Below are 25,710 nucleotides of genomic sequence, written 5' to 3'. Positions count from 1 at the left end.
ATGCCTTCTTCACAGTTTGCTTGTGGATTAAAGTCTCTGGTATACAGCCTGCAACAATCTTCCTTACAGTTTAGCAATATTTGTCACAACTTCTCCTGGGGAAGCAAGCCCCCTTGCTTCAAATCAAACTTTGCTTCCAGGCCTCTGCCTTTTCTGGAGAAATAATTGCTCAGTTCACAACAGCCTTTTCTGCACGGAGAGGTGGTTCTCACAGTGACCTTCTGGTGAGAATTAGCTGGATATTTCTGGCCAGAGATATCAGACTCTGAACCTTTCCTGGACAGCCTGTAAACCTTGATGGGCGACATTAGTGGACAGACTTCAGAGCACAATCTGGGGAGCACCCCACAGTTACTGATGCTGTGGAGGCAGGAACATCCAAGGGAGACAGCAGTCGGAGGTCTGCTGGATCCCAGGACACAGCTGGGTCACAGCTGAGTCTCTGAACAAGGTTTTCCCTGAGTTGATGCGGTTGATAGGGAACTGTGAGACTCAGGAGGCGGTGTCAACAACATTCCAGCAACTGCAAGGCTGATTAAAGGAGTCCCAAAGGTTTCAGGCAGAGGAGATGGTGCCGACTATGTGTGGCACTGAGGCCAACAGTGCTAGGATGGCGGCCGCAGTGGGAAACCTGGAGCACAACCCCCGCGTCTTGAGTGGTGGTATTCAGGGCATTACTCAGGCTGTGATGACCTTGGTCTAGGATCTTGACATCATGTCCCAGTCGTTGAAGGACGTGTCCTAGACGCAGGTCGACGTTGTCAAAGCACTGCAGAGCATGACCCAGTCAGAGGAGCATTGCTGAGGGCGTCAAAATCATGGTGCAGACAATGGGGAGCCTCCGGGACTGGCAGCACCAAATGACTCAGAAGCCTCCAGAGTTCACTCCAGCTATCCCTCCATCCCATGCAATCCCCAGGGCCCTACGGGTATCGTCAGGGAGGAGGAATCGCTGGAGGTCAACCAGAGGCCTGCAGGACCACACCCAAACATTCATTCCTCTAATTTTATTTGCCCGATGCAATTTGCATGTGGCTCAGGTAATCCAAACTTTCTCAGGCTGGATTCTCCGATTTGGAGACTATGTCCCCACGTCGGCGTGAAAATGGTGGCCTTTTACGCCAGGAAAACTGGCGCAAAACGGCCACCTATTCTGCGTTTTGCTGGGGGCTAGCAGGAATGCAGCGTAGTATCGGTTCTAACTGCCTGCAGGATTGCCCTGTCCGTGGCCGCGCATGCGCATGGCGGCGGCAGCTCGTGCTTCATGGCGGATGCCACTTGCGGACCCGGCCAGTAAAATAGTCCCTTCCTTCGGCCAGCTCGTGCGCTCCGGCCCACCCCACAATGCCTCCAGCCCCGAATATGTCCACCCCTGCCCGCGGATCTGTGTATGATCTTGCATCATTGACTTTGTCTATATATTTCTAGAACCCATCTCTTCAGCAAGTAATTCACAACAAACCTTCTTACTGTGCTCACCCCAGTCCAACGCTGGGTAAGCTCTTACCTTTTGGGTAAGTCAACCTTCAGCTCACTCCAATCTCAAACTTTCATAATGGCATCATGCACTCAAAGGGTTACACTATTCAGGGGTGTCACACAATATTAGCAGGGGACTCATGAGCACAGATTGTCTCACAGACACTTTAACAACTCATCTGTTACACTGCACAAACTCCAACTGTAGCCCTTACTGGGGGTGGGGGAGTGTTTAACACACACAGTAGGCATGCATACTTCCCAATCTCTGCTCCATCCAGTCATTGCATTCCATCCATTTGTCTTCAAGACGACCAAGCTTGCCCACACCATAGAGAGATCCCAGATTGGAAGAGGGACAGACAACATACAGGCGCTCTCCAAATTCGAGGAGGATGTTGCCAATTTGGCAGGGTAGACAGAGATCGCTTCCATGGGGAAGGCAAGATCAGCCTCTCCGAACAGCTAAGTACGGATAAGCTCCCATGAGTTCATCACTCCTGACATTCTCAGTGAGTGATATGCAATGTTGTATTCACAGCTACTATTGAAGTAAATCCATCTCTCTCATACAGGCAGCTGCTGGCCCAGACCAGCACAGCCAACATAAGCCCCAGCACACCTGAGAGGAAGATGATGAGGATCCATTTGAAGAACACCCGTCACTACACTGAACTGTACCCTCCACCAGCACAGTGGCACACACCTCAATAGGCAATTGTTCTAGATTAAGCTCAGGGTAATTCTGGGGAACACCTCACTGACACGTCTCCACAGCAATCAGAGGCAGTGACACTTGGAGCACTGCTGGAGATGAGGCACCCACTAAGTCCGAGTTAGATCATGAGCCACTGGAAATGGCTATTTCAAGTTTTAAGGACTGCCTTTAATCACTCACTCCGATCTCCAGGCCTCAGACCAGATACTATGACTGCCTTTCAATGTGCTTTCCCATTCCTTCTTTACTAATAAAAACACAGGATACCTCTCCCACTTCATGAGTCTCTGTGCAAGCCAGCCCTCTTGTGCCACACCAACAAAGCAACCCCCATCATGTTCCGGAGTTTGCGTGCATCCCTTCCCATTCAGACAGTTAAGATTCTCATTCACCCCTTTCCGTATCTGCATTCTGTTCTTCTATGTTGGGCAGCTGCTTCCCCATCCTGTGCCTGTGATTATTCCTCGACAGACTCCCTGCCTACAACCCCACCATAGCCCACTGTCCAACATATCTTTATCCTTCTTCTCTTGCCCCCCCCCCCCCCCTTTCCACCCCATCATAGCCCAGTGTCCCCATGATTCCGTTCTCCATTAACCAACCCCCACTGCTCGTGATACTGGGCTCTGTTTCAGATTGCAGCCCTGCCTGTGACTTGCAGGTACTGGGGAATCCAGTGAGCAGGCCAAACTACCCCCCCATCAGGATGGCGTCTCGCTGGTATTGGTAAGAACCTGGAGCAGCAGAGTTGCAGGCAGGCACTCACCTCAAAGTCACAAGTAACAACTGCATGCCACACATTTATAAATGTGACTTAGATTGGTCCATTTTCCAAGATTGGGAAGGAGAATGTGATTCCTGTGAGTAGTGTTTTTAATGAGCATTCATCCCATGGTAATGCATGTAAATTGCGTTTCTGACATAGATCAGTAGGAAATCCAACCCACCATCAGCTCGTCATGAAACTGATGAGGGGACAGTTCTGAACTGATTAACTGCAGGTGGAAGTCCAAATTTTGGCCTCTCTCCAAGGTTTCTGTTTCAGCCTGCAACAAAACCTGCATTGGCAGGACCAGAAAATTCTACCCAAGATCTCCACGTTTGTAAGGTCCCACAGGTGGAGCCCAGTGGTTCACCTCTGCGGCGTCTGCTAGCCTCCACGTGGGTGACTGCACTATCCTCGGCCACACCAGTCACCTCCAGGGCACGAGGATTTTTAGGTCTAACACACCACCGCCAGTCTGGGCCCTCGCCCAGCGATTATGGGAGAGCTTTTCCCGAGGAGACACAGAGAGGGTATCGTTAGCCACATGTGTTGTTCACAGTGGTGGGAGAGGGGTGGATGGAGGGTTGTGCATTGCATGGAGAGTTGGGGGTGGATGCTCCCGTCGGAGTGGGCAGGTCTTGGCAGGAGGCGAGGGGGGGGGGGCGTTGATGTCAACTCACTCGTGCTGCCGTTTTTCAGCACTGGAGGCCAGTCCTCCTGGTCACACTCCTGGCGTTCACAGCTGCAGCAGGCAGCACTGGCTGCCCTATGGCTAACTGTCCAGGAACCTCTGGGGAACAGGACATCCCTCCTGGCCTCCATGACTTTTAGGACCCTCCCTAGGTCAGTGTCCCCGAATCTTGGGGCTGATCTCCTCGGCTCCATTGTTGCGAGCTGGCAGGGTGGCCGTGCAAGTGCAGCTTAAGTGCTGCTCGAAATTGATAGCGGGGGGTTGGTGAGCGCGGTGCCGGAGAATCGGCTGCCGAGCCTTCATTTGCAGAAGTCTGTGAGGCCTCATTAAGTGGACTAATTAACGTTGAATAGCATTGCCGGCCTCGGTGGTCTAAGCGCCTGGAAGCTTGCAGCAATTCTCACTTGCTACAACTGAGGCATTTTTCCAGAGAATCGCGCCCTTCATTTAAATTCTTGAACGAGAAATCACAAATTTTCTATTGAAATTCGGAAAATAAATGCTTGATAATACATGTCTGCAAATTGCACTATACCTATTTTATTTGATAAAATACTGTGCCACATGATAACTTACATTATTCAAAACAAATATGTACAGATATTTTCCACATAAGGTTTTATCGTTAAAAGATATAGATAAAAAATTAATCTATTCATGTCATTGTAAAGCAAAACATGAGGTTTATTCATCAGTCACATGTCATATTTTATTTTCCAAATGGTATTGTTTTATTAGGGGGGCTCCATGGAGGTGGTGGCTCATCATGTTGCAAAATGCACTTCATTTTCCTTTGTTTCTTATCACGCTTTTCCTGCTTTTCCTTTTGTTCCTGTATGTAATCAGAAAATATAACATTGAGAAATTAGTATTTGTTACATTATATTAAGATTACAATTGCTCAAATCTGACAATTGTTATGGGTCAGGGTTGAGAGAATCCCAAAGTGTATCACGGAGTTCACCTGACCTACAACCTTTAATAGATTGTGGTATGGGGAGCACACGGCCCACTCTACAGGTATGGAACAGCAGAAAATGAACCAGTCGTTTTTAAAACAAAACAATGTTTATTCTATGAACTCAAGTTAACCTTTCTAAAACAAACAGTGAATATCTTAGCAACCATTAATTCAAATTCACCTCCCCCACAAAGAATACACTAAATAACCTGTATGCTGTCCTTTTTACCATCCAAAAGACTTAACAAGTTGGGATAAAAGGTTCTTTTTCGGAATGGCAACCGGTGACGAGTGGTGTCCCGCAGGGTTCAGTGTTGGGGCCACAGCTGTTCTCTTTATATATTAACGATCTAGATGACGGGACTGGGGGCATTCTGGCTAAGTTTGCCGATGGTACAAAGATAGGTGGAGGGGCAGGTAGTATGGAGGAGGTGGGGAGGCTGCAGAAAGATTTAGACAGTTTAGGAGAGTGGCCCAAGAAATGGCTGATGAAATTCACCGTGGGCAAGTGCGAGGTCTTGCACTTTGGAAAAAAGAATAGAGGCATGGACTATTTTCTAAACGGTGACAAAATGCATAATGCTGAAGTGCAAAGGGACTTGGGAGTCCTAGTCCAGGATTCTCTAAAGGTAAACTTGCAGGTTGAGTCCGTAATTAAGAAAGCAAATGTAATGTTGTCATTCATCTCAAGAGGCTTGGAATATAAAAGCAGGGATGTACTTCTGAAGCTTTATAAAGCATTAGTTAGGCCCCATTTAGAATACTGTGAGCAATTTTGGGCCCCACACCTCAGGAAGGACATACTGGCACTGGAGCAGGTCCAGCGGAGATTCACACGGATGATCCCAGGAATGGTAGGCCTAACATACGATGAACGTCTGAGGATCCTGGGATTATATTCATTGGAGTTTAGGAGGTTGAGGGGAGATCTAATAGAAACTTACAAGATAATGAATGGCTTAGATAGGGTGGACATCGGGAAGTTGTTTCCATTAGCAGGGGAGACTAGGACCCGGGGGCACAGCCTTAGAATAAAAGGGAGTCACTTTAGAACAGAGATGAGGAGAAATATCTTCAGCCAGAGAGTGGTGGGTCTGTGGAATTCATTGCCACAGAGGGAGGTGGAGGCCGGGACGTTGAGTGTCTTTAAGACAGAAGTTGATAAATTCTTGATTTCTCGAGGAATTAAGGGCTATGGAGAGAGAGCGGGTAAATGGAGTTAAAATCAGCCATGATTGAATGGTGGAGTGGACTCGATGGGCCGAATGGCCTTATTTCCGCTCCTATGTCTTATGGTCTTACAAACATTCAAACAGGAGCACATTAGATTTATATTCAATACTGAGACCTTTTTACAATTCTGAGTTCTCCAAATGATCCATAGATAGTCTTTGGATGGCATAGATCAACAGCAGTGCAGCTCACAAACACACCCAAGCTTTTATCAAACTGAAACTAAAAAAAAGCAGAAGTAGAGCACAGCGCCACCCACACTGACATCACTCCAGTAACATGAGCAGCTCAATTTTTTAAAGGTACATTTCTTAAACACCCATTTCTTAAAGGGTACTCTCACGTGACACCTCCCCCCCCCCCCCCCCTCCAAGAAAAAATAAACATCAACGGCAAGATGGTTTCATTTTTCACCTTTGCACTATCCTTTAAGAAATGCACACAGTAAATATACTTTTTGTTTCAAAAGAACACACGCAAACAGGTACAATAATAGAGTCCATTTTCTTCCTCCAACTGAAATTGCTTCCGTTCATCACATTCGTGACAAAGCATCGGCTATCACGTTTTCTCGTCCTGCCACAGGTACTATTTTTAAATGAAATGGCTGTAACAGTAAACTCCAGCGAAACAGCCTTGCATTGTTATTCTGGAATCGCTCCAAAAATGTCAACGGGTTATGATCAGTATATATAACGGTGAGAGACGGATTGCTGGTTATATAAATGTGAAAATGTTGCAAAGCCAGCACCAAACCCAAAGTCTCCTTCTCAATCGTGGAATACTTTTTCTGGTGAGAATTAAATTTCTTTGAAAGATAACCAATAGGCCGCTCTAGTCCTTCGTCGGCGTCTTGTAGAAGCACCGCACCTACATCACTCTCATCAACCGCCACTTTGAATGGTTTTGTATAATTTGGGATGGCTAACACAGGAGCAGTGGTTAACACCGCCTTCAGGCCGTCAAATGCCTGTTGACACTCCGCTGTCCAATGGAATTTGTTACGATTCTTGAGCAAGTCCGTCAGTGGAGCGACCACACTGCTAAAATTGGGTACAAATTTCCGTTAAAATACACTCATTCCAAGAAATCGCATTATTTCCCGTCGTGTCGAGGGTATCGGAAACTCCCCAATAACTTTCGTTTTCACATCCTGTAGGACCATTCGACCCTGTCCGATCGTATGGCCAAGGAAAGTGACTTGGGCTTTTCCAAATTCACTTTTGGCTAGGTTTATCACCAAACCCGCCCTGAAGTCGATCGAATAACTCCATCAGATGTTTTAAATGTTCTTTCCATGTCTGGCTGAAAATTACCAGATCGTCGATGTATACCGCACAATTGGATAATCCTGAAACAACTTTGTTAGTTAACCATTGAAATGTGGCTGGCGGGTTTTTCATGCCAAAAGGCATAACTTGGAATTGGTATATACCATCTGGAGTCACAAAAGCTGAAATCTCCTTCGCCCTTTCGGATAAAGGTACCTGCCAGTAACCTTTAAGTACATCCGATTTGGAAATAAAAACCGATTGTCCCACTTTCTCAATGCAATCCTCCAAACGTGGGATAGGATAAGAGTCCGTTCTTGTAACTGCATTAACCTTTCTATAGTCCACACACAACCATTGGGTACCGTCTGGTTTTGGTACCATCACTATGGGTGAGCTCCATTGGTTCATTGGCTCCATTTTTACCATCCAAAAGACTTAACAAACCTTTAAACAGGAGCACATTAGATTTATATTCAATACTGAGACCTTTTTACAATTCTGAGTTCTCCAAATGATCCATAGATAGTTTTTGGATGGCATAGATCAACAGTAGTGCAGCTCACAAACACACCCAAGCTTTTCTCAAACTGAAACTAAAAAAAAGCAGAAGTAGAGCTCAGCTGCACTCACACTCTGACATCACTCCAGTAACATGAACAGCTCAATTTCTTAACGGTACGACTTCTTAAACACCCATTTCTTAAAGGGTACTCTCACGTGACACAAACGTGATGATAATTGCGAAAGCATTATATAATCCCATGGTTGGGCCATGTAGAAGAGGTTTAAAGGGCTGACTCAGTTAATTGGAAACTTTACCAAAGTAAATATTGGCTTTTGCTTACACATGAACTAAGCAGTAAGACGTTCAGTTCGATGTTTCAACAAAATATTTAATTTATTGAGTGAGGGAATTAGATGCAATGGGTAAGAGGTGTTTTTGTGATTTGAAAATTGCTCTATACTTACTTAGATAAAATATTATGCCACAGAGTATAGTAACTTACATTATTCTCAGCAAGTATGTACAAATGTTTTCCACAAAGGGGTTCACAGAATCATAGAACCTTTATCGTGCAGAAGGAGACCATTTGGCTCATCGAGTCTGCACTGGTTCGCTGTAAGAGTATTCCACCTGATCACACACCCCTGCTTTATCCCCGTAACCTTGCATATTATTTCATTTCAGATAGAAACCTGATTACCTTTTGCAAACCTCAATCGAACCTGCCTCCACCAACCTTGCAGGAGGTTTGTTTCAGAATCCAACCACCCTTTGGGTGAAAACATTTTTACTCACATCACTTATACTCCCTTTGCCCATTATTTTCAATCTGTTCACTCTGGTTCTTGATGAACTCCTGAGAGGAAACAATTTCTCACTATTTAACCTGCCCATTCCCTTCAGGATCTTGAATAACTCTATCAAGTCTGTTATGCGAGGGAAATATTAGGAAATTGGGTCCAGAAATGATATTGAAGGTGTAGCAGGTTATGTAGGGATTAAACCGACTGAGGTAAAAAAACCTGACCAGAGTCAGAGGGATACGGTGCAAAACTGCCTGATTTACATTTTCCCCAGTCAGACTGAAACTTGTTAGTGGGACTATACAGGATGCCTATCTTCGGGGTTCTTCGGGGTACTCCTGTCTGACCAGCTATTAGTCTGATGGCCTCTTTGTCTGTCAGTGGGTGGGAGGTTAATTGCATATCAATAGCATTGCTCTGTTCTTTTGTATAAATGGGAGTGGGCAATGAAACAGCCAAAATAACGCTGATGGGTTCAAGCCAGGAAACCCCAGCAGCAGACCTTTGTTTGAGGGGCTGGAAGGTGCTTGGAGAGAGAGAGAGTGAGAGACAAAGAAAGTTATTATGACAGTTACAGCGGAGTAGGCTTTGGAAATCGATGAGGTCATGAAAGTTGCCAGGCAGAACGCTTTGGAAATTGACTGAGAGAAGTCATGAACGATGTCACCGAAGCAGACTTTGGAAAAGGGTTCTGAACAAATGGCCCCAACGGAAGAAAAATTGCTTTCTAAATGCAAGTATTGCCTTTGCCTGTCTGTGTAAGTGGAATGAGAGCTGCGTGTTTATTTAAAGTGGTATTTAATGGGAACTAGTGTGTTAAGGTTAATAAACTATTAAGAAATAATCTGCTATTGTTAGGGTTGAAGTTAATAGTTTAAATATTGCTTTCTTTTCTTTTGTTTGAATAAAGTTTGTTTATAAAATAACCAAGGCCTATTTCTTATATTATCCCTCTTGGAACGAATAGATCTTTCGCACCGTTTTAAAACTTGAAAACATTATGGCTCTGGTTCAATCCCTTAGCCAGTGTTGAGAGTTGATTAGCCGTTCATAACAAGTCTCCGCTCAGCCTTTTCCAAGGAAAACAGACCCAACCTCTCCAATCTATCCTCATAGCTACATTCTTGTGAATTTCTTCTGTACCCTCTCCAATGCCTTCACATTCTTCCTCAAGTATGGCACCCAGAAATGGGTGCAGTACTCCAGATGACCCCTACACAAGGTCAGCATGACCTCCTTACTCTTGTACTCAAATGCTCATATTAATAAACATAGGATACCATATGCATTATTAACTTCTCTCTCAACGTGCCCTGCCATCTTCAGTGACATATGTACATGTACACAGAGGTTCCTCTGTTCCTGCACCTCCTTTAGAGTTTCTCCCCTTATTAAATACTGACTCTCCACATTCTTCCTACCAAAATTAATCACCTCCCACTTCTCTGCATTGAATTTCAACTGCCACTTGTTTGCCTATTCCCCCAATATGTCTGTGTCCATTTGCAGTTCAAGACTATCCTCGTCATAGTTGACAATGCTTCCAATCTTCATATAATCTGCAAATTTGGAATTCATGCCCGGCACACCACAGTCTAGGTCATTAGACTTTGGTAAGGCCACATTTGGAGTACTGTGTACAGTTCTGGTCGCCTCATTTTAGGAAGGATGTGGAAGCTCTGGAAAAGGTGCAAAGAAGATTTACCAGGATGTTGCCTGGAATGGAGAGTAGGTCTTACGAGGAAAGGTTGAGGGTGCTAGGCCTTTTCTCATTAGAACGGAGAAGGATGAGGGGCGACTTGATAGAGGTTTATAAGATGATCAGGGGAATAGATAGAGTAGACAGTCAGAGACTTTTTCCCCGGGTGGAACACACCATTACAAGGGGACATAAATTTAAGGTGAAAGGTGGAAGATATAGGAGGGATATCAGAGGTAGGTTCTTTACCCAGAGAGTAGTGGGGGCATGGAATGCACTGCCTGTGGAAGTAGTTGAGTCGGAAACATTAGGGACCTTCAAGCAGCTATTGGTACCTACATGTACCTACATGGATGACGGTAAAATGATATAGTGTAGATTTATTTGTTCTTAAGGGCAGCACGGTAGCATTGTGGATAGCGCAATTGCTTCACAGCTCCATGGTCCCAGGTTCGATTCCGGCTTGGGTCATTGTCTGTGCGGAGGCTGCACGTCCTCCCCGTGTCTGCGTGGGTTTCCTCCGGGTGCTCCGGTTTCCTCCCACAGTCCAAAGATGTGCGGGTTAGGTGAATTGGCCAATGATAAATTGCCCTTAATGTCCAAATTGCCCTTGGTGTTGGGTGGAGGTGTTGAGTTTGGGTATGGTGCTCTTTCCAAGAGCCGGTGCAGACTCAAGTGGCCGAATGGCCACCTTCTGCACTGTAAATTCAATGATAATCTATGATTAATCTAGGACAAAGGTTCAGCACAACATCGTGGGCCGAAGGGCCTGTTCTGTGCTGTATTTTCTATGTTCTATGTATTAATATATATCAGGAAGAGCAAGGGTCCCGACACAGATCTCGGGAAGCTCCACTACACATCTTCCTCCAATCTGAAAAACAGCTATCACCACACTTGCAGATGATATAACTGTGGTGGGTCATATCTCAAACAACGACGAATCAGACTACAGAAGGGAGATAGATCACTTGGTTGTATGGTGCACCGAAAACAACCTCTCTAAATGCTGGAAAAACCAAGGAACTGATCATCGACTTCAGGAAGCACGACACACACCCCGTCTACATCAATGGCTCTGAAGTAGAGATAGTTGATAGCTTTAAATTCCTGGGGGTCACCATCACCAACAGTCTGTCCTGGTCCACTCACGTTGAAGCAAGTCAAGAAAGCCCAACAACGTCTCTACTTCCTACGGAAGCTAAAGAAATTCGGCATTTCTGCATCGACTCTCACAAACTTCTACAGATGTGCCGTAGAGTGCATCCTATCCAGCTGCATTACAGCTTGGTATGGCAACTGCTCGGCCCAAGATCGAAGAAACTGCAGAGTGCGGTGATCGAAGAAACTGCAGAGTGTGGTGAACTCAGCCCAACGCATCACACAAGCTTGCCATCCTCCCATTGATAGTGTATACACCTCGCGCTGCCTCAGGAAGGCAGACAGCATTATCAGAGACCCCTCCCACCCAGGCAATGCCTTCTTCCAGACCCTTTCCATCAGGCAGAAGGTACAGAAGTCTGAAGACCCGCACATCCAGACATAGGAAAAGCTTCTTCCCCACAGCTACAAGACTCCTCAACGACTCTCCCTTGGACTGATCTGTTCCCTGTAAGAATACTATTCACAACTACCTATGCTGCTCTGGTTTGGCCATGTTCCGCACTGTAACCAATCACTATTTGTTGATGCACCACTGTCAATGTACTCTGTCTATTATTCTTTTGTCTACTATGTACGTACTGTGTCCATTCCCTTGGCCACAAAAAAATACTTTTCACTGTACTTCGGTACGTGTGACAGTAAATATCAATCAATCAACTTTTTTTCCTGTCACTCAACCAATTTCTTATCCAGGTGCCTACTTTCCCTTTTATTCATGAAGTAGAATTTTGCTCACAAGTCTGTTGTGTGACACTGTGCCTTTTGAAAATCCATATAGACCACGGGCCAGATTCTCCGATTCTGAGGCTACGTGCGCAGGATCCGTGGCGTTTTACGTGGAAAAACTCGACGGCGTATCCTCATTGATGCTGCAACTGGTGAGGGGCTAGCAGTCCGTGCCTCCATGAAATAAATGGGCGGGTCCGTGGTTGCGCATGCGCACGGCGACACAACATGGCGCCGGCCGTGTGCTGACCCGACCTGCCATATAGGACACCCTGGACACCCTTGCTGGCCACCCCCCACCAGTCCCCCCAGCATTCGTGGAAGCCCCACCCAGCCAGCAACACGGCTCCCGCCTGACTGTGGCGGTGCTGGACGCAGTCCGCAGCCACCACACAGGTTCCCACACGGCAAGGACCACAGGTCCCTGCCCCTTTGTGAACTCGGCTCATCGGGGGCGGAGCATCTGGGAGGGATTTCAGGTGATGTGCTGAGGCCGTCCCAACAGCGTGCGGCACGCGCCGCAATGACGCCATTTTGGAGGGGGTGGCGCATGCGTAACCTGCGTCAGACAGGTGCCGCTCCCGATTTTGTAAAAGGGTATTCTCCGCCCGATCGTCAATTACGAAATCGGCGTCAGGGAACGGAGAATCCGGCCCCATATCTTTTGGTTAAAAGATTCAGAGAAAACGGTCCTTTACAGAACAAGGATCTATCTGTGACAGGGAACAAATGAGAGCAAGACCTGACCCATCCCAGAAGCATGAATTAGGTGGCATGGTAGGTAATTGGTTGGTAAGTTGGAAGGTTTCTTTTTTTCTATAAACCAGGGTAGTAATTTAAAATGAGACCAGGAAAGTGTAAGCTTAACTAATTAAACTACTTGGACATAGTTGCACAGTCACTGAATAAAGGCATCAATTAATTAAATAAATGAAATAAAAATGGCAGAGTAGATTGCGTGTCTCGAGTGTAGAATGTGGGAGTTTGTGGATGGTGAGATTTTCCCGAGCCAACACGTCGACAGGATTATCTCCATCTTCAATCTTTCCAGCTCAGAGTCATTGAGTGCAAGTTGACAAAACTCTGCACAAAGGAGGGGCTTGAATTTCTGAGCAGCTTTATCCAAATGAAAGTCACAACTTAGGGGAAAACACAGATTCAGGAAGTGGGGGGGAAGGTAACTGATTGGGAACTGAGTAGTGGGGATTTAGGAACAGTTAAGAAGGAGGTCCTGCAGGACCTGGTCCTGTCCATCAGGTATAATGTACTTACTACCAGTAAAGATATGGAGAAACCCAGCAGGGAGGACAGATACTTGATTTGATTTATTGTCGCATGTACCGAAGTACAGTGAAAAGTATTTTTCTGCGGCCGAGGGAACGTACACAGTACATACATAGTAGACAAAAAGAATAATCAACAGAGTACATTGACAAATGGTACATCGACAAACAGTGATTGGTTACAGTGCGGAACAACGGGCCAAACAAAGCAAATACATGAGTAAGAGCAGCATAGGGCATCATGAATAGTGTTCTTACAGGAAACAGATCAGTCAGAGGGGGAGTCATTGAGGAGTCTTGTAGCTGTGGGGAAGAAGCTGTTCCCAAGTCTGGATGTGCGGGTCTTCAGACTTCTGTACCTTCTGCCTGATGCAAGGGTCTGGATGAAGGCAATGCCTGGGTGGGAGGGGTCTCTGATAATGCTGTCTGCCTTCCTGAGGCAGCGGGAGGTGTATACAGAATCAATGTGAGGGTGGCAAGCTTGTGTGATACGTTGGGCTGAGTTCACCACACTCTGCAGTTTCTTGCGATCTTGGACCGAGCAGTTGCCATACCAGGCTGTAATGCAGCCGGATAGGATGCTCTCCATGGCACATCCGTAGACGTTTGTGAGAGTCAATGCAGAAATGCCGAATTTCTTTAGCTTCTTAGTAGGAAGTAGAGACGTTGTTGGGCTTTCTTGATTGTTGCATCAACGTGAATGGACCAGGACAGACTGTTGGTGATGGTGACCCCCAGGAACTTAAAGCTATCGACCATCTCCACTTTGGAGCCATTGATGCAAACGGTAGTGTGTGTTGTGCTACGCTATCGTGCTACGCTGTTGATACAATGCAGACCAAAGCACCACAGCTCAGAAGACTGCTCAGGAGGGGACGGGGGAAAACAGAATAGAAATGTGGTTGTAATGGAAGATTTCATGGGGGAGTTGCTGGTCAAAATCCTGAAGCTCTGTGGATATACCTATACCACATAGACTACAGCTGTTCAAGAAAGCAGTTCGCCCCCTTCCCCCAACAAACACCTTCTCAAGGGCAATTAGGAATTCATTTTGGCCTGGGAGAGGATGGGGCTGTTCTCCTTGGAGAGAAAAAGCTGAAGAGGATATTTGATAGAGATGTTCAAAATTATGAGGGAGCTGGACAGAGTAGATAGGAGAAACTTCCTCTGCATAAAAGGATCAAGAACGAGAAGGCATAGGTTGAATGTGATTTGCAATAGAAGCAAATGTGATGCGAGAACAATCTTTGTCACAGACGAGTGGTTCAGGCTTGGAATGCACTGTCTGGAAGTGTGGTGGAGGCAGGCATTCAAGAGGGCATTTGATGATTACTTGAACAGAAACAATAGGCAGGGTATGGGGAATGACACAGCAGTTATGCTTGTTTGGAGAGCCAGTGCAGACATGATGGACTAAATGGCCACCTGCACCATAACAATTCTATGATAGCCAACTACAGGGTGTGTGGCCTGCCTGGTACAGGGTAAGGGATATCTTATGGTAGCTGGATAGGAACTTGGAAAGGGACAGGATAAATCCAGTTGTAATGCTTCCTGTTGGAACAAACTACACAGGTCAGAACAGGAAGAGGGTTTCACTAAAACAATATCTTAAAGAGGTGTTATGTTCTAAATTAAAAAGCAGGTTCTTGAGAGTAATAATCTCTGAGTTATTGCCGGAGCCACTTGAACATTAGCATAGGAAGAGACAGATCAGGAGAATTAAGAGTGACTAAAGGGTTGGTATGGGAAAGGGGGGTTATTTTTCATGTAACACTGTTACCAGTGCTGGGATAGGAAGAAACTGCACCAAACCGGGGGCAGATCCCCCATGTTACCAGTTCTGGGACAGGAAGAAACTGCACTGAACTGGAGACAGATCCCATATTCAAGAGGCAAGAGCAAATAGCGGAGTGACAAAGGCTGTAAACTAGTAAGACAAGGGAAGGATCGACACAAAATGTAATTAGCCTAAGGCCTGAATTTTTCACCTGTTCGGCAAACAAGGTTGATGGGCACGGAAATAATAATAATCTTTATTAGTGTCACAAGTAGGCTTACATTAACACTGCAACGAAGTTACTGTGAAAATCCTCTACTCGCCACACTCCGACGCCTGTTCGGGTACACTGAGGGAGAATTCCGAATGTCCAATTCACCTAACAAGCATGTCTTTCAGGACTTGTGGGAGGAAACCAGAGCACCCAGATGAAACCTATGCGGACACGGGGAGAAATTGCAGACATCACACAGACAGCAACCCAAGCCGGGAATCGAACCCCGGTTCATTGGAACTGTGAAACAACAGTGCTAACCACTGTGCTACTAGATGTAGGATCCGCTCCCGAGCGAGACTGTGTTTTTAACGAGATCCCATGCTGGTCGGCCAGCCTGAAACACATCCTCCAGTCAGACGTTGCGTCTCGTGGGGACTTAAGAAGTGCACAGGCGGCACCCAAGGGTTGTGGGGGAGGCTGCAGGAGCTGTCTTCAACAAAAGGTATTCTGTTCAGCAACAATGGCCTCAGCACCTCAGTGGGCGTGGAAGGCTGGAGAGCATGTCCGTTGCGCACGCGGGGACCCATTTCACCCACAAACGCCTGGGCATATTAATAGAGGAGATCAGTACCAGGTATGAAGTCCTGCTCCTCAGGATTGCTACATGTGATCAAGAAGGGCAGAAGTGGCCGCCCAGGTCAGCACTGATGCCTGCATCGGCCAAGGCTGGGTTGTCTTCCTACATGGCCTGAGTACATTGGAGGGCGAGGTGTGCCACTCTGACATGCCCCGCAACTTGGCTCTCATGGGGGATGTGGCCAGGCTGAGATGGTGCTGCAGAGAATACTAATAATGAATTTTTTCTTTGCTTAAAGGAGAAGAGAAACCACAATGTGTCAGAGTACAGAAGAACAGGTGTTGGGGTGCACAGTCTCCATGTCATTACGAGATGGATGCACAAAAGTTTGAATGAAACTGCACAGCCTGTTCTACCAGTCGTGGTGCGAGAAGGATCTTGGAGGAAGGTAAGAGTTCAGTGCACAGATGCGAGTGTGGCAGGTAGTGCAAACGCTGTAGGATCATCTCATCTGAAATGGAAATATTAAAGCAAGAGTACCTATCATTCCTCCAATCATGATGGCACCATGCTTCAGTTCACCGTTGCCTCAATAACCTGTCTCGCATGCACATTGACTCAGTGATTATTGAATGCACTGACATGTTGTCTTTGTCCCACAGATGTACCTTCCACAAGAAGCTTCATGGACACCAAAGACCCCGCTTTAACCCCTGCGGAGAAGACTCTGACACGTGCACCCACATCACAATCTCTGTGAACCAGGCTCCAGCGTAGATATTAGCACATTATAGAACATTACAGCACAGTACAGGCCCTTCGGCCCTCGATGTTGCGCCGACCTGTGAAACCAATCTAAAGCCCATCTACATTATTCCCTTATCATCCATATGTTTATCCAATGACCATTTAAATGCCCTTAATGTTGGCGAGTCCACTACTGTTGCAGGCAGGGCATTCCACGCCCTTACTACTCTCTGAGTAAAGAACCTACCTCTGACATCTGTCCTATATCTATCTCCCCTCAATTTAAAGCTATCTCCCCTCGTGCTAGCCATCACCATCCAAGGAAGAAAGCTCTCACTGTCCACCCTATCTAATCCTCTGATCATCTTGTATGCCTCAATTAAGTCACCTCTTAACCTTCTCTCTCACGAAAACAGCCTTAAGTTCCTCAGCCTTTCCTCATAAGATCTTCCCTCCATACCAGGCAACATCCTGGTAAATCTCTGCACCCTTTCCAATGCTTCCACATCCTTCCTATAATGTGGCGACCAGAACTGCACGCAATATTCCAAGTGCGGCCGCACCAGAGTTGGATATTACATCATCAGTACCAATGATACCGCACAATGGTGAGAGCACATTACACGCACATGAGGATCTGGCAGAGGTAGAGATTGCCCAGGACTCTGGCAGTTAGAGGACTTCTGGGAACCAGGACCATGCTGAGTCATGGGGAGATAATAAGCATCTGGAGTCATTGATCAGGCTGCAGATGCTGATGTTCAGCAGGATGTGTGTGGAGATCTGCTGAAGATCCCTGAGGCTTTGGGTGTCATAGTCTCTGTCATCGAGTCCATGAAGAGCATGGACACTGCGTTGACCCTGAGTGTAGTCTCCTACATTGAGAGAGGGGCAACTCTCATGGACAGGCCACTCCAGGAACAGAATCAGGGGTTCCTGAGGTTGCACTCAAACCAGCAAGCCCTCACACAGGCAATGACCTCAAGAGGTCACTTGCAGTGTAAGAGATGGATGAGGCATTAGTCTCTCTGTTAGGTGCCTGTCCATCAATGGTGAGCAGGAAGGTGCAGACATGCCTCATGCTACCGGACAGGCTGCCTGTTGGCTTTGTGGGTTCCCATGAGGATCCCCCAGATGAAGGCAGCCGCTCCTCCACCCCTTTGCCTGTGACCATCGTTCTGATGAGGCCATGATGACTGAGGGGTGCCCAACCATGGCGCGTCAAGCTCCCTCCCAGACAGAGCTTGCTCAGGCTCCTCCGGCCAGAGGATGACAGTCAAGGTCATCAAGGCCGATATGACAGCACAGTCATCATGCTGCCTCCAATGCCTCTACCAAGAGTCAGTACCATAAAACGAAAATTTAAGCCACCTTGGGCACAACAGGGGCTTCTCATGGGGGACATTACTTCTGTTCATTATTGTAAATTTCCTTTATGGCATGATCATTAACACCAAAAACTTTGAACGCAATTTTCTCATGCATTGTGCCTGGCACTGTTGAGCACACTGGGAGCGCCGCCGGAGTGGCCCAAATCGGGCATCGTGCCAGGCACAAAACCGCACACTAGTCACCTGGCTCATGGTGCCTGATGAGAATTGGATCACGCCTTTGCTTTGAGGTCACTATCTGTAGCTAGGGGGAATGGAAATCTGCCACAGTAAAATGTTCACTATTAAAACAAGATGACGTCCTCACGCTCCCTCGCATGCGTCGCCCGGCGAAGACCTTCCGGCACCGGCTGGCGTGGCGCCAAAGGCCTTTCCCACCAGCCGGCGGTGCGTAAACCACTCCGGCGCGGGCCTAGCCCCTCAAGGTGAGGGCTTGGTTCCGCACTTTTGGGGCGGCCCGATGCTGGAGTGGTTCCCGCCACTCCATTACGCCGGATCCCCCGCCTCGCCGGGTAGGAGAGAATCCCGCCCACGGTTCCTGTTGGTCAGGGAATCTAAAACACAGGAACATGGTCCCTGTTCAGGCCAGCTTTTATGCTCAGTTGTACGAGGCCCAGCTGATTGGCCTCTACCCACTAATAGGGAAGCTTGTAGTCCATGAGCCCCACGGGTAGATCGATAATGGTTTCCCTAATGGACCTAATGGGGATATAACAACACTTCAGTGTAGTACTGAGGGACGTTGCTCTGTTGGGTTCCTATAGTACTATGAAAAACAGCATGGCAGCTGCAATTAAACCCCCAAACAAGACCATTAAAACAGATTAACTGGTCAATATCATACTACTGTGAGAGAGAGCTTGGGTGGAATTTTACGGTCCAGTCATTGCAGGGATGGGACCAGAAAATGCGGCGAGCCATTCAAAGCTCTATTTAACTTCGACAGGATCAGGCGGTCCTGTAGGAGAAGCTGTAAAATTCCACCCCTTGTATACAAATTGGCTGCTGCATTTCCCACATTACACCATTTTAAAGTATTGTGGGATGACACAAGGTCATGGAAAGTGCTATATAAATATAGCACTTATTTTTTCTTATTTATATACTAATCAGAATTTTCTCATGGTAAACTGTTATGTATTTTTCAATGAACAATGACATCAAGATCATTAGTCGTTCAATGTGAACATCAGATGCACCAACACTAGAACGTATTACAAGCATTGAAATTGACAGCCGAGAGCTTTTAAACTGAATTTAATTACTTATAATTTTAACATATTGGTGATTTTGAGACATTGATTTAAGTTATTACTTTTTAATTATTATAGTTTTCAATTATTACTTGGTTAAAACATCCAACTGAATTGGAGCTTTTTCAACTTTCATCAAAATCTTCCCAGAGATTTATGCTCTAAATCTTACCAGCCACTTCTCATACATTGTTGATGCCATATCTTCTCTCTCGTACTTTGTGTACTCTTCTTCAGTTTTCTTCTCCTGCTCTTTCTTTGCATGTTCTTTCACCTTTTGCCTCAATGCTACTTCTTTCTTTGCATTCCTTACATTGGCACAAAATATAACAGAACAATTAATAATAATAATAATAATAATAATCTTTATTGTAACAAGTAGGCTTACATTAACACTGCAGTGAAGTTACTGTGAAAAGCCCCGAGTCGCCACATTCCGGCACCTGTTCGGGTACACAGTGGGAGAATTCAGAATGTCCAATTCACTTAACAGTACGTCTTTCGGGACTTGTGGGAGGAAACCGGAACACCCGGACAAAACCCACGCAGACACGGGGAAAATGTGCAGACTCCGCACAGACAGTGACCCGAGCCAGGAATCGAACCTGGGACCCTGGTGCTGTGAAGCAACAGTGCTAACCACTGTGCTACTGTGCCACCCAGATACCAGTTGCAATAACACTATGTACAATAAACAAATGTTATATAAATAGGAAAATCAACTTTAGCAGGCCGAAGAAAAAGGACAATTGCTAAAGACACAAGGAAGAACAGATCACCATCGCAACTTTCAGCACCTGGCTCCAGATCAGCTGGACACCTACCTAACTTGGCTACAATAAAAATATTGAAAGAAAACAAATGAAGTGTCAATCAATCCTGGAGTGATTTTAAAGAAACCTGTTCTCAGCAAGCAATTTCGCTCGTACTGTAGTTCGAAAAGATGAGGATCAAAATCCATCTATATGGAGTGGATGTGGAGTTGGACAGGAGTGGGCACATTAAGAAGTCTTACAGCACCAGGTTAAGTCCAACAGGTTTGTTTCGACTCACTAGCTTTCGGAGCACTGTTCCTCATGTGAATATATGGCGGAAGGGTTTGCTCCTCCACAGGTCAATTTCCATCTGGATGCAGGCATGCAAATTCCCAAATTGCTAGGCTCTGACCATGATGGAAAACCAGGTGCCATGCTATAAGTTAAGATTTTTGAGGAACACTTTTAAAATTCTCATGTGGAGAACTCTAGTCTTATTTCAGTCAGGCTAATATTAATCTGGTGGAGGTGGATGTGAGTCAGAATTAAACGAGGGTGATTTTTCTATGTGAAGGACCAGGTCAATACTAGTCAAATTGATTCCCCAGAGGGCATCCTACAGCCTATCCTGCCTGAATGTTCCAGCCAGAAGAACTTTGATAGAAATCTAACTGGTGGTTTCAACACTCGCGCCCTGGGAAGATAGCCAGATACAACGGTTTCAATATCAGCACAAGGATACTCATCTCTTTTTCTCGCATTTTAATCCCTATCATTTTACCTATTTCTCTTCCCCTGTGTGTGTCTGTCTTGTATGATTTTGGGTGGAGGGTGGTATGGTAAAAGGGGGGTGTAATAGGTTATCTATGATAATTACTGAATGTCTTATCTCTTGTTATAAATATAGATTTGTTGTGTTTCACTTACATATCATGGGCGGGATTCTCCCCTACCCGGCGGGGCGGGGAGTTCCGGTGTAATGGAGTGGCGGGAACCACTCCGGCGTCGGGCCGCCCCAAAGGTGCGGAAGTCTCCGCACCTTTAGGGGCCAAGCCCTTACCTTGAGGGGCTAGGCCCGCGCCGGAGCGGTTTCCGCTCCACCGGCTGGCGGGAAAGGCTTTGGCGCCACGCCAGCCGGTGCGGAAAGGTCTTCGCCGGGCGACGCGGGTCGGCGCATGCGCAGGAGCATCAGCGGCTGCTGACGTCATCCCCGCGCATGCACAGGGGAGGGGGTCTCTTCCGCCTCTGCCATAGTGAAGACCATGGCGAAGGCGGAAGAAATAGAGTGCCCCCACGGCCCAGGCCCGCCCGCGGATCGGTGGGCCCTGATCGCGGGCCAGGCTACCGTGGGGCACACCCCGGGGCCAGATCGCCCCGTGCCCCCCCAGGACCCCGGATCGGCCTGCCCGCGCCGCCTTGTCCCGCCGTTCAAAAGGTGGTTTAATCCACGCTGGCGGGACAGGCATTCCCGCAGCAGGACTTCGGCCCATCACGGGCCGGAGAATCGGCGGGGCCCGCCGACTGGCGCGGTGCGATACCCGCCCCCGCCGACCGGTGCGGCGCGATTCCCGCCCCCGCCGAATCTCTGGTGGCGGAGACTTCGGGACACAGCGGGGGCGGGATTCACGCCAGCCCCCGGCGATTCTCCGACCCGGCGGGGGGGTCAGAGAATCCCGCCCCTGGTGTCTGTAAGTCATTGGAGCAGTCAAGAGTCTAAGATTTCAGAAACTATATATGAGTTATTGGTTAATTCATTTATGTTGGGACTCTAGGGTCTGTGGGGCTGGAATTGACTTCACACCTGCCCAGGGTGTCCTAACAACTGCAAGCTAATACAAGAGTCAGTCATCAAGGCCCTTGAAAAGTTTCAAAAACAGCAAACCACAAACCCTTGAAATCACTTAACTTGTGTAAATAAACATTGTGAAATTGACAGCAGAGAGCCTGAGAAGCCAATCGCACCATGTTTTGGGACAATGGAAGGCTGGGGAGAAATATTACTTAATAAGCATTATACATAAGATAGATAAAGCTCCTTGCTGAATATGTCGCTTTAATTATAAGTACATTAATATTAATAACCTAGAAATTAACAGTTGCCCTGCAAAAGGATAAGGAATGTTTTATTGACGTGATTTGCAGGTGGAAGTGCCAAACAAAGTCAATGGTAATCAGATAATTCTAGTAACTTTCGCATATTTTCTATGATATGTAATCAGATGTGAGAAGTCAATCAACACATTTCCGTCTCAAAGGGAGGAACTATAAGAAGTAAGGGCCTTGAATAAATGGTACTTTTCAGAATAGTATTAAAAAAAAACAGTTCTAAGCAATCACGGACTAAGACAAGACAGAGATAAAGGTGACAAAGGTTGTACTCTCATGAGAGTCATATAGGACCACTAGACTGCAGACATGCCTGAACAGATAACAGAGAGTACCTTGTGTATACTTTTATCTATACAAGTATCTGGTAACATGGTAAGTGTCAAATGACACTCAAATGAAGTAAACAGAAAAGTGCTCTCAAGCTAAAGTGATGGACAAGAGGGAGGTGACCCCTCTTGATATCTTGGATACCTGTCCTGTATTAATTGGTTAACAGAGTTTGAAAAAGTGAGTAACATAGGGTGAACTACCATGCCACAGCACATGGTGAGATCTGAGAAAAGCATTCAATGTTGCTTCAAGTATTTCAAACTTCTTGTAACCACAAGACATAACTTTGTGGAAACAGGTGTTCGTGAGTAAAACTAGAGCATTATAAACAAAATTAATGCCGAATTAGATTGAACAAAATCAACTGGCATTTGTGTCAGAGAAAGAAAATCCGAGTGTGACAATGAAATGGCCGCCACCACAGGAATGAATGCACAGCTCCAACTCGTATGATGCACTGTTAGTTCAGTGTACAGACTGAAAGTAGCGAGTGATGTGGCAACCTAGATACATGTGAAAATTAATTCCGTACTTTTTTTTACAAGATAACCAGTTGAGACACTCATGTGATTTTTAGGTCATTTTTAAAGTTTATTAAGAAGCAACAGTTTTATAATAATAATCTTTATTAGTGTCACAAGTAGGCACTGCAATGAAGTTACTGTGAAAAGCCCCTAGTCACCACATTCCGGCGCCTGTTTGGGTACACTGAGGGAGAATTCAGAATGTCCAATTCACCCAACAAGCATGTCTTTCGGGACTTGTGGGAGGAAACCGGAAGAAACCCATGAAGACACATGCAGACCCCGCACAGACAGTGACCCAAGCGGGAATCAAACCTGTGACCCTGGAATTGTGAAGCAACAATGCTAACCACTGTGCTACCCATGTTTTGATAACTAGATAGGAAATCTATATGAGCTGTGACAGCTGAGAATGGTTTACTGATTCCGGAGGACAATGGACAAATTAAGCCAATCTCAAGCTAGAAATGACAGTCTCTCACTCTGTTACAGACAGCAGTCTCCTCTCTTTGTTCGTGCCTTCTCGAGCTGGCTGAGATATCAGGAAGCTCTTGCTCTTCTCCTAGGCAAGGGCTGAGGCACTATTCCTACGAGAATCCATCGATAGACCTATTTCTGGGAGCCGATGATATGGTCAGGCATTTGAGAAGTTTAAGCAAAAATGCAGATTGATATTTTGTAGCATTCTAAAGACACTAGTGAAAAGGACAGGAAAAGTACATCCCTTTGTGGGGAGGAAGGTAAAGGTTAGATTTTTTTGATAACTGGGAAATGAATGCGGGTAGTAAAAATCAGAATTTAAAATAAAATCAATGTGCATTGCGGGTGTCTGGAAATCATTACCTAAACTGGTGGTTGAGGCTGAAATGCTTAACTTATTTAAAAGATACCTGAATCTTCACTTAAAGTGCTATGAACTACAACAAGACTAAAGACCAGGGGCGCGATTCTCCGACCCCCCACTGGGTCGGAGAATCACCGGGGGCCGGCGTGAATCCCTCCCCCGCCGTGTCCCGAATTCTCCGCCACCGGAGATTCGGCGGGGGCGGGAATTGCGCCGGTCGGCGGAAATGCCCCCGCAATTCTCCGGTCCGCGATGGGCCGAAGTCCCGCCGCTGTCAATCCACGCCAGCCGGCTTGGATTGAACCACCTTTTCAACGGCAGGACAAGGCGGCGCGGGCAGGCTCCGGGGTCCTGGGGGGGCGCGGGGCGATCTGGCCTCGGGGGGGGTGCCTCCACGGTGGCCTGGCCCACGATCGGGGCCCACCGATCCACGGGCGGGCCTGTGCCATGGGGGCACTCTTTTCCTTCCGCCTTCGCCATGGTCTCCACTATGGCGGAGGCGGAAGAGACGCCCTCCACTGTGCATGTGCGGGGATGCCGTGAGCGGCCGCTGACGCTCCCGCGCATGCGCCACACGGCAAAGTCATTTCCGCGCCAGCTGGCGGGGCACCAAAGGCATTTCCCGCCAACTGGCGGGGCGGAAATCAGTCCGGCGTGGGCCTAGCCCCTCAAGGTGAGGGCTCGGCCCCCTCAAGATGTGGAGAATTCCGCACCTTTGGGGCGGCGCGATGCCGGACTGATTCGCGCCGTTTTTGGCGTCGGTCGGCGGATATCGCGCCGATTGCGGAGAATCCCGCCCCAGGTGCTTGGACGTGTGATTGAAATGAACATCTAGTTTATTTTTTCTCTTATTTTGGCCAGCATAACATGATGAGCAGAATGGCCTCTTTCTGCACTGTAACATTTACATGTTTGTGTGCTAACCAGCAAATGTAAATTAAAAGGAACAAATAGAAGGAGAATTGTTCATGTGCAGATCTGTACTCCCTGAAATGCCCAGTGATGACCATAGAACATACAGTGCAGAAGGAGGCCATTCAGCCCATCGAGTCTGTACCGATCCACTTAAGCCTCACCTCCACCCTATCCCCGTAACCCTATAACCCCTCCTAACCTTTTTGGTCACTAAGGGTAATTTATCATGGCCAATCCACTAACCTGCACATCTTTGGACTGTGGGAGGAAACCGGAGAACCCGGAGGAAACCCACGCAGACACGGGGAGAACGTGCAGACTCCGCACAGACAGTGAACCAGCGGAGAATTGAACCTGGGACCCTGGTGCTGTGAAGCCACAGTGCTATCCAGTTGTGCTACCGTGCTGCCCCATATCCCATGAATGAATAGAAAAAAAGACTGTGGATGACCACCAGTTAACAGACAGAAGAAAATGTCTCACATACAGATCAAACTGCGAAACTTTGGAAAGCCCAATTACTGGGAAAGAGATGCAAAACAAAGAAGATGGCAAAGGAGTTACTGGAGGCAGAGCAACAGGCTGAATGAGAAGAAAATGAAACCAAAACATCCTTACACGAAAAGATGACAAATGTTTGAGGATACAATAGACACAGCAGGCAAATAACTGGACAAACTGTTTTGATACAACAGTTCCCAGAGAAAAATTCACACAACCGTTCATGTCAGAAAGAAGATGAGGAAAAAGCCATACTTCAATTATTTCACGCAACGTGGCTAGGCCAGTATTTGTTGACCATCCCTAATTGTTCATGAGAAGGTAAGCCGTCTTCTTGAAGTACTGCTGTCCATGTGGTGTACACTCACAGTACTGTTAGGAAAGGAGTTACAGGATTTTGACCCAGCAACAGTGAAGGAATGTGATACAGTTCCAAGTCATGATTGTTTTGGCTTTGAGGGGAAC

General features: G+C 46.8%; 1 protein-coding gene across 3 annotated transcripts in view; it reads right to left on the bottom strand.

The window, feature by feature from the left end:
- Nucleotides 1–4,172: 4,172 nt before the first annotated feature.
- The window catches only part of LOC140408515 (uncharacterized), a 164,970-nt gene continuing 143,432 nt past the window's right edge, over nucleotides 4,173–25,710 (bottom strand). For all 3 annotated transcript variants that reach the window (XM_072495804.1, XM_072495801.1, XM_072495802.1), the window contains 2 exons: nucleotides 19,440–19,575; nucleotides 4,173–4,486 (listed from right to left, as the gene is read on the bottom strand). In XM_072495804.1, the coding sequence (XP_072351905.1) occupies nucleotides 4,364–4,486; nucleotides 19,440–19,575 (259 nt within the window). In that variant the 3' untranslated portion in view covers nucleotides 4,173–4,363. The remainder of the gene's footprint in view (nucleotides 4,487–19,439; nucleotides 19,576–25,710) is intronic.

This window comes from Scyliorhinus torazame, chromosome 3, assembly GCF_047496885.1.
Source record: "Scyliorhinus torazame isolate Kashiwa2021f chromosome 3, sScyTor2.1, whole genome shotgun sequence".
Taxonomy (NCBI): Eukaryota; Metazoa; Chordata; class Chondrichthyes; order Carcharhiniformes; family Scyliorhinidae; genus Scyliorhinus; species Scyliorhinus torazame.
Note: the sequence above shows the minus strand (reverse complement) of the source record. Positions and strands in the feature narration are given on the sequence as shown.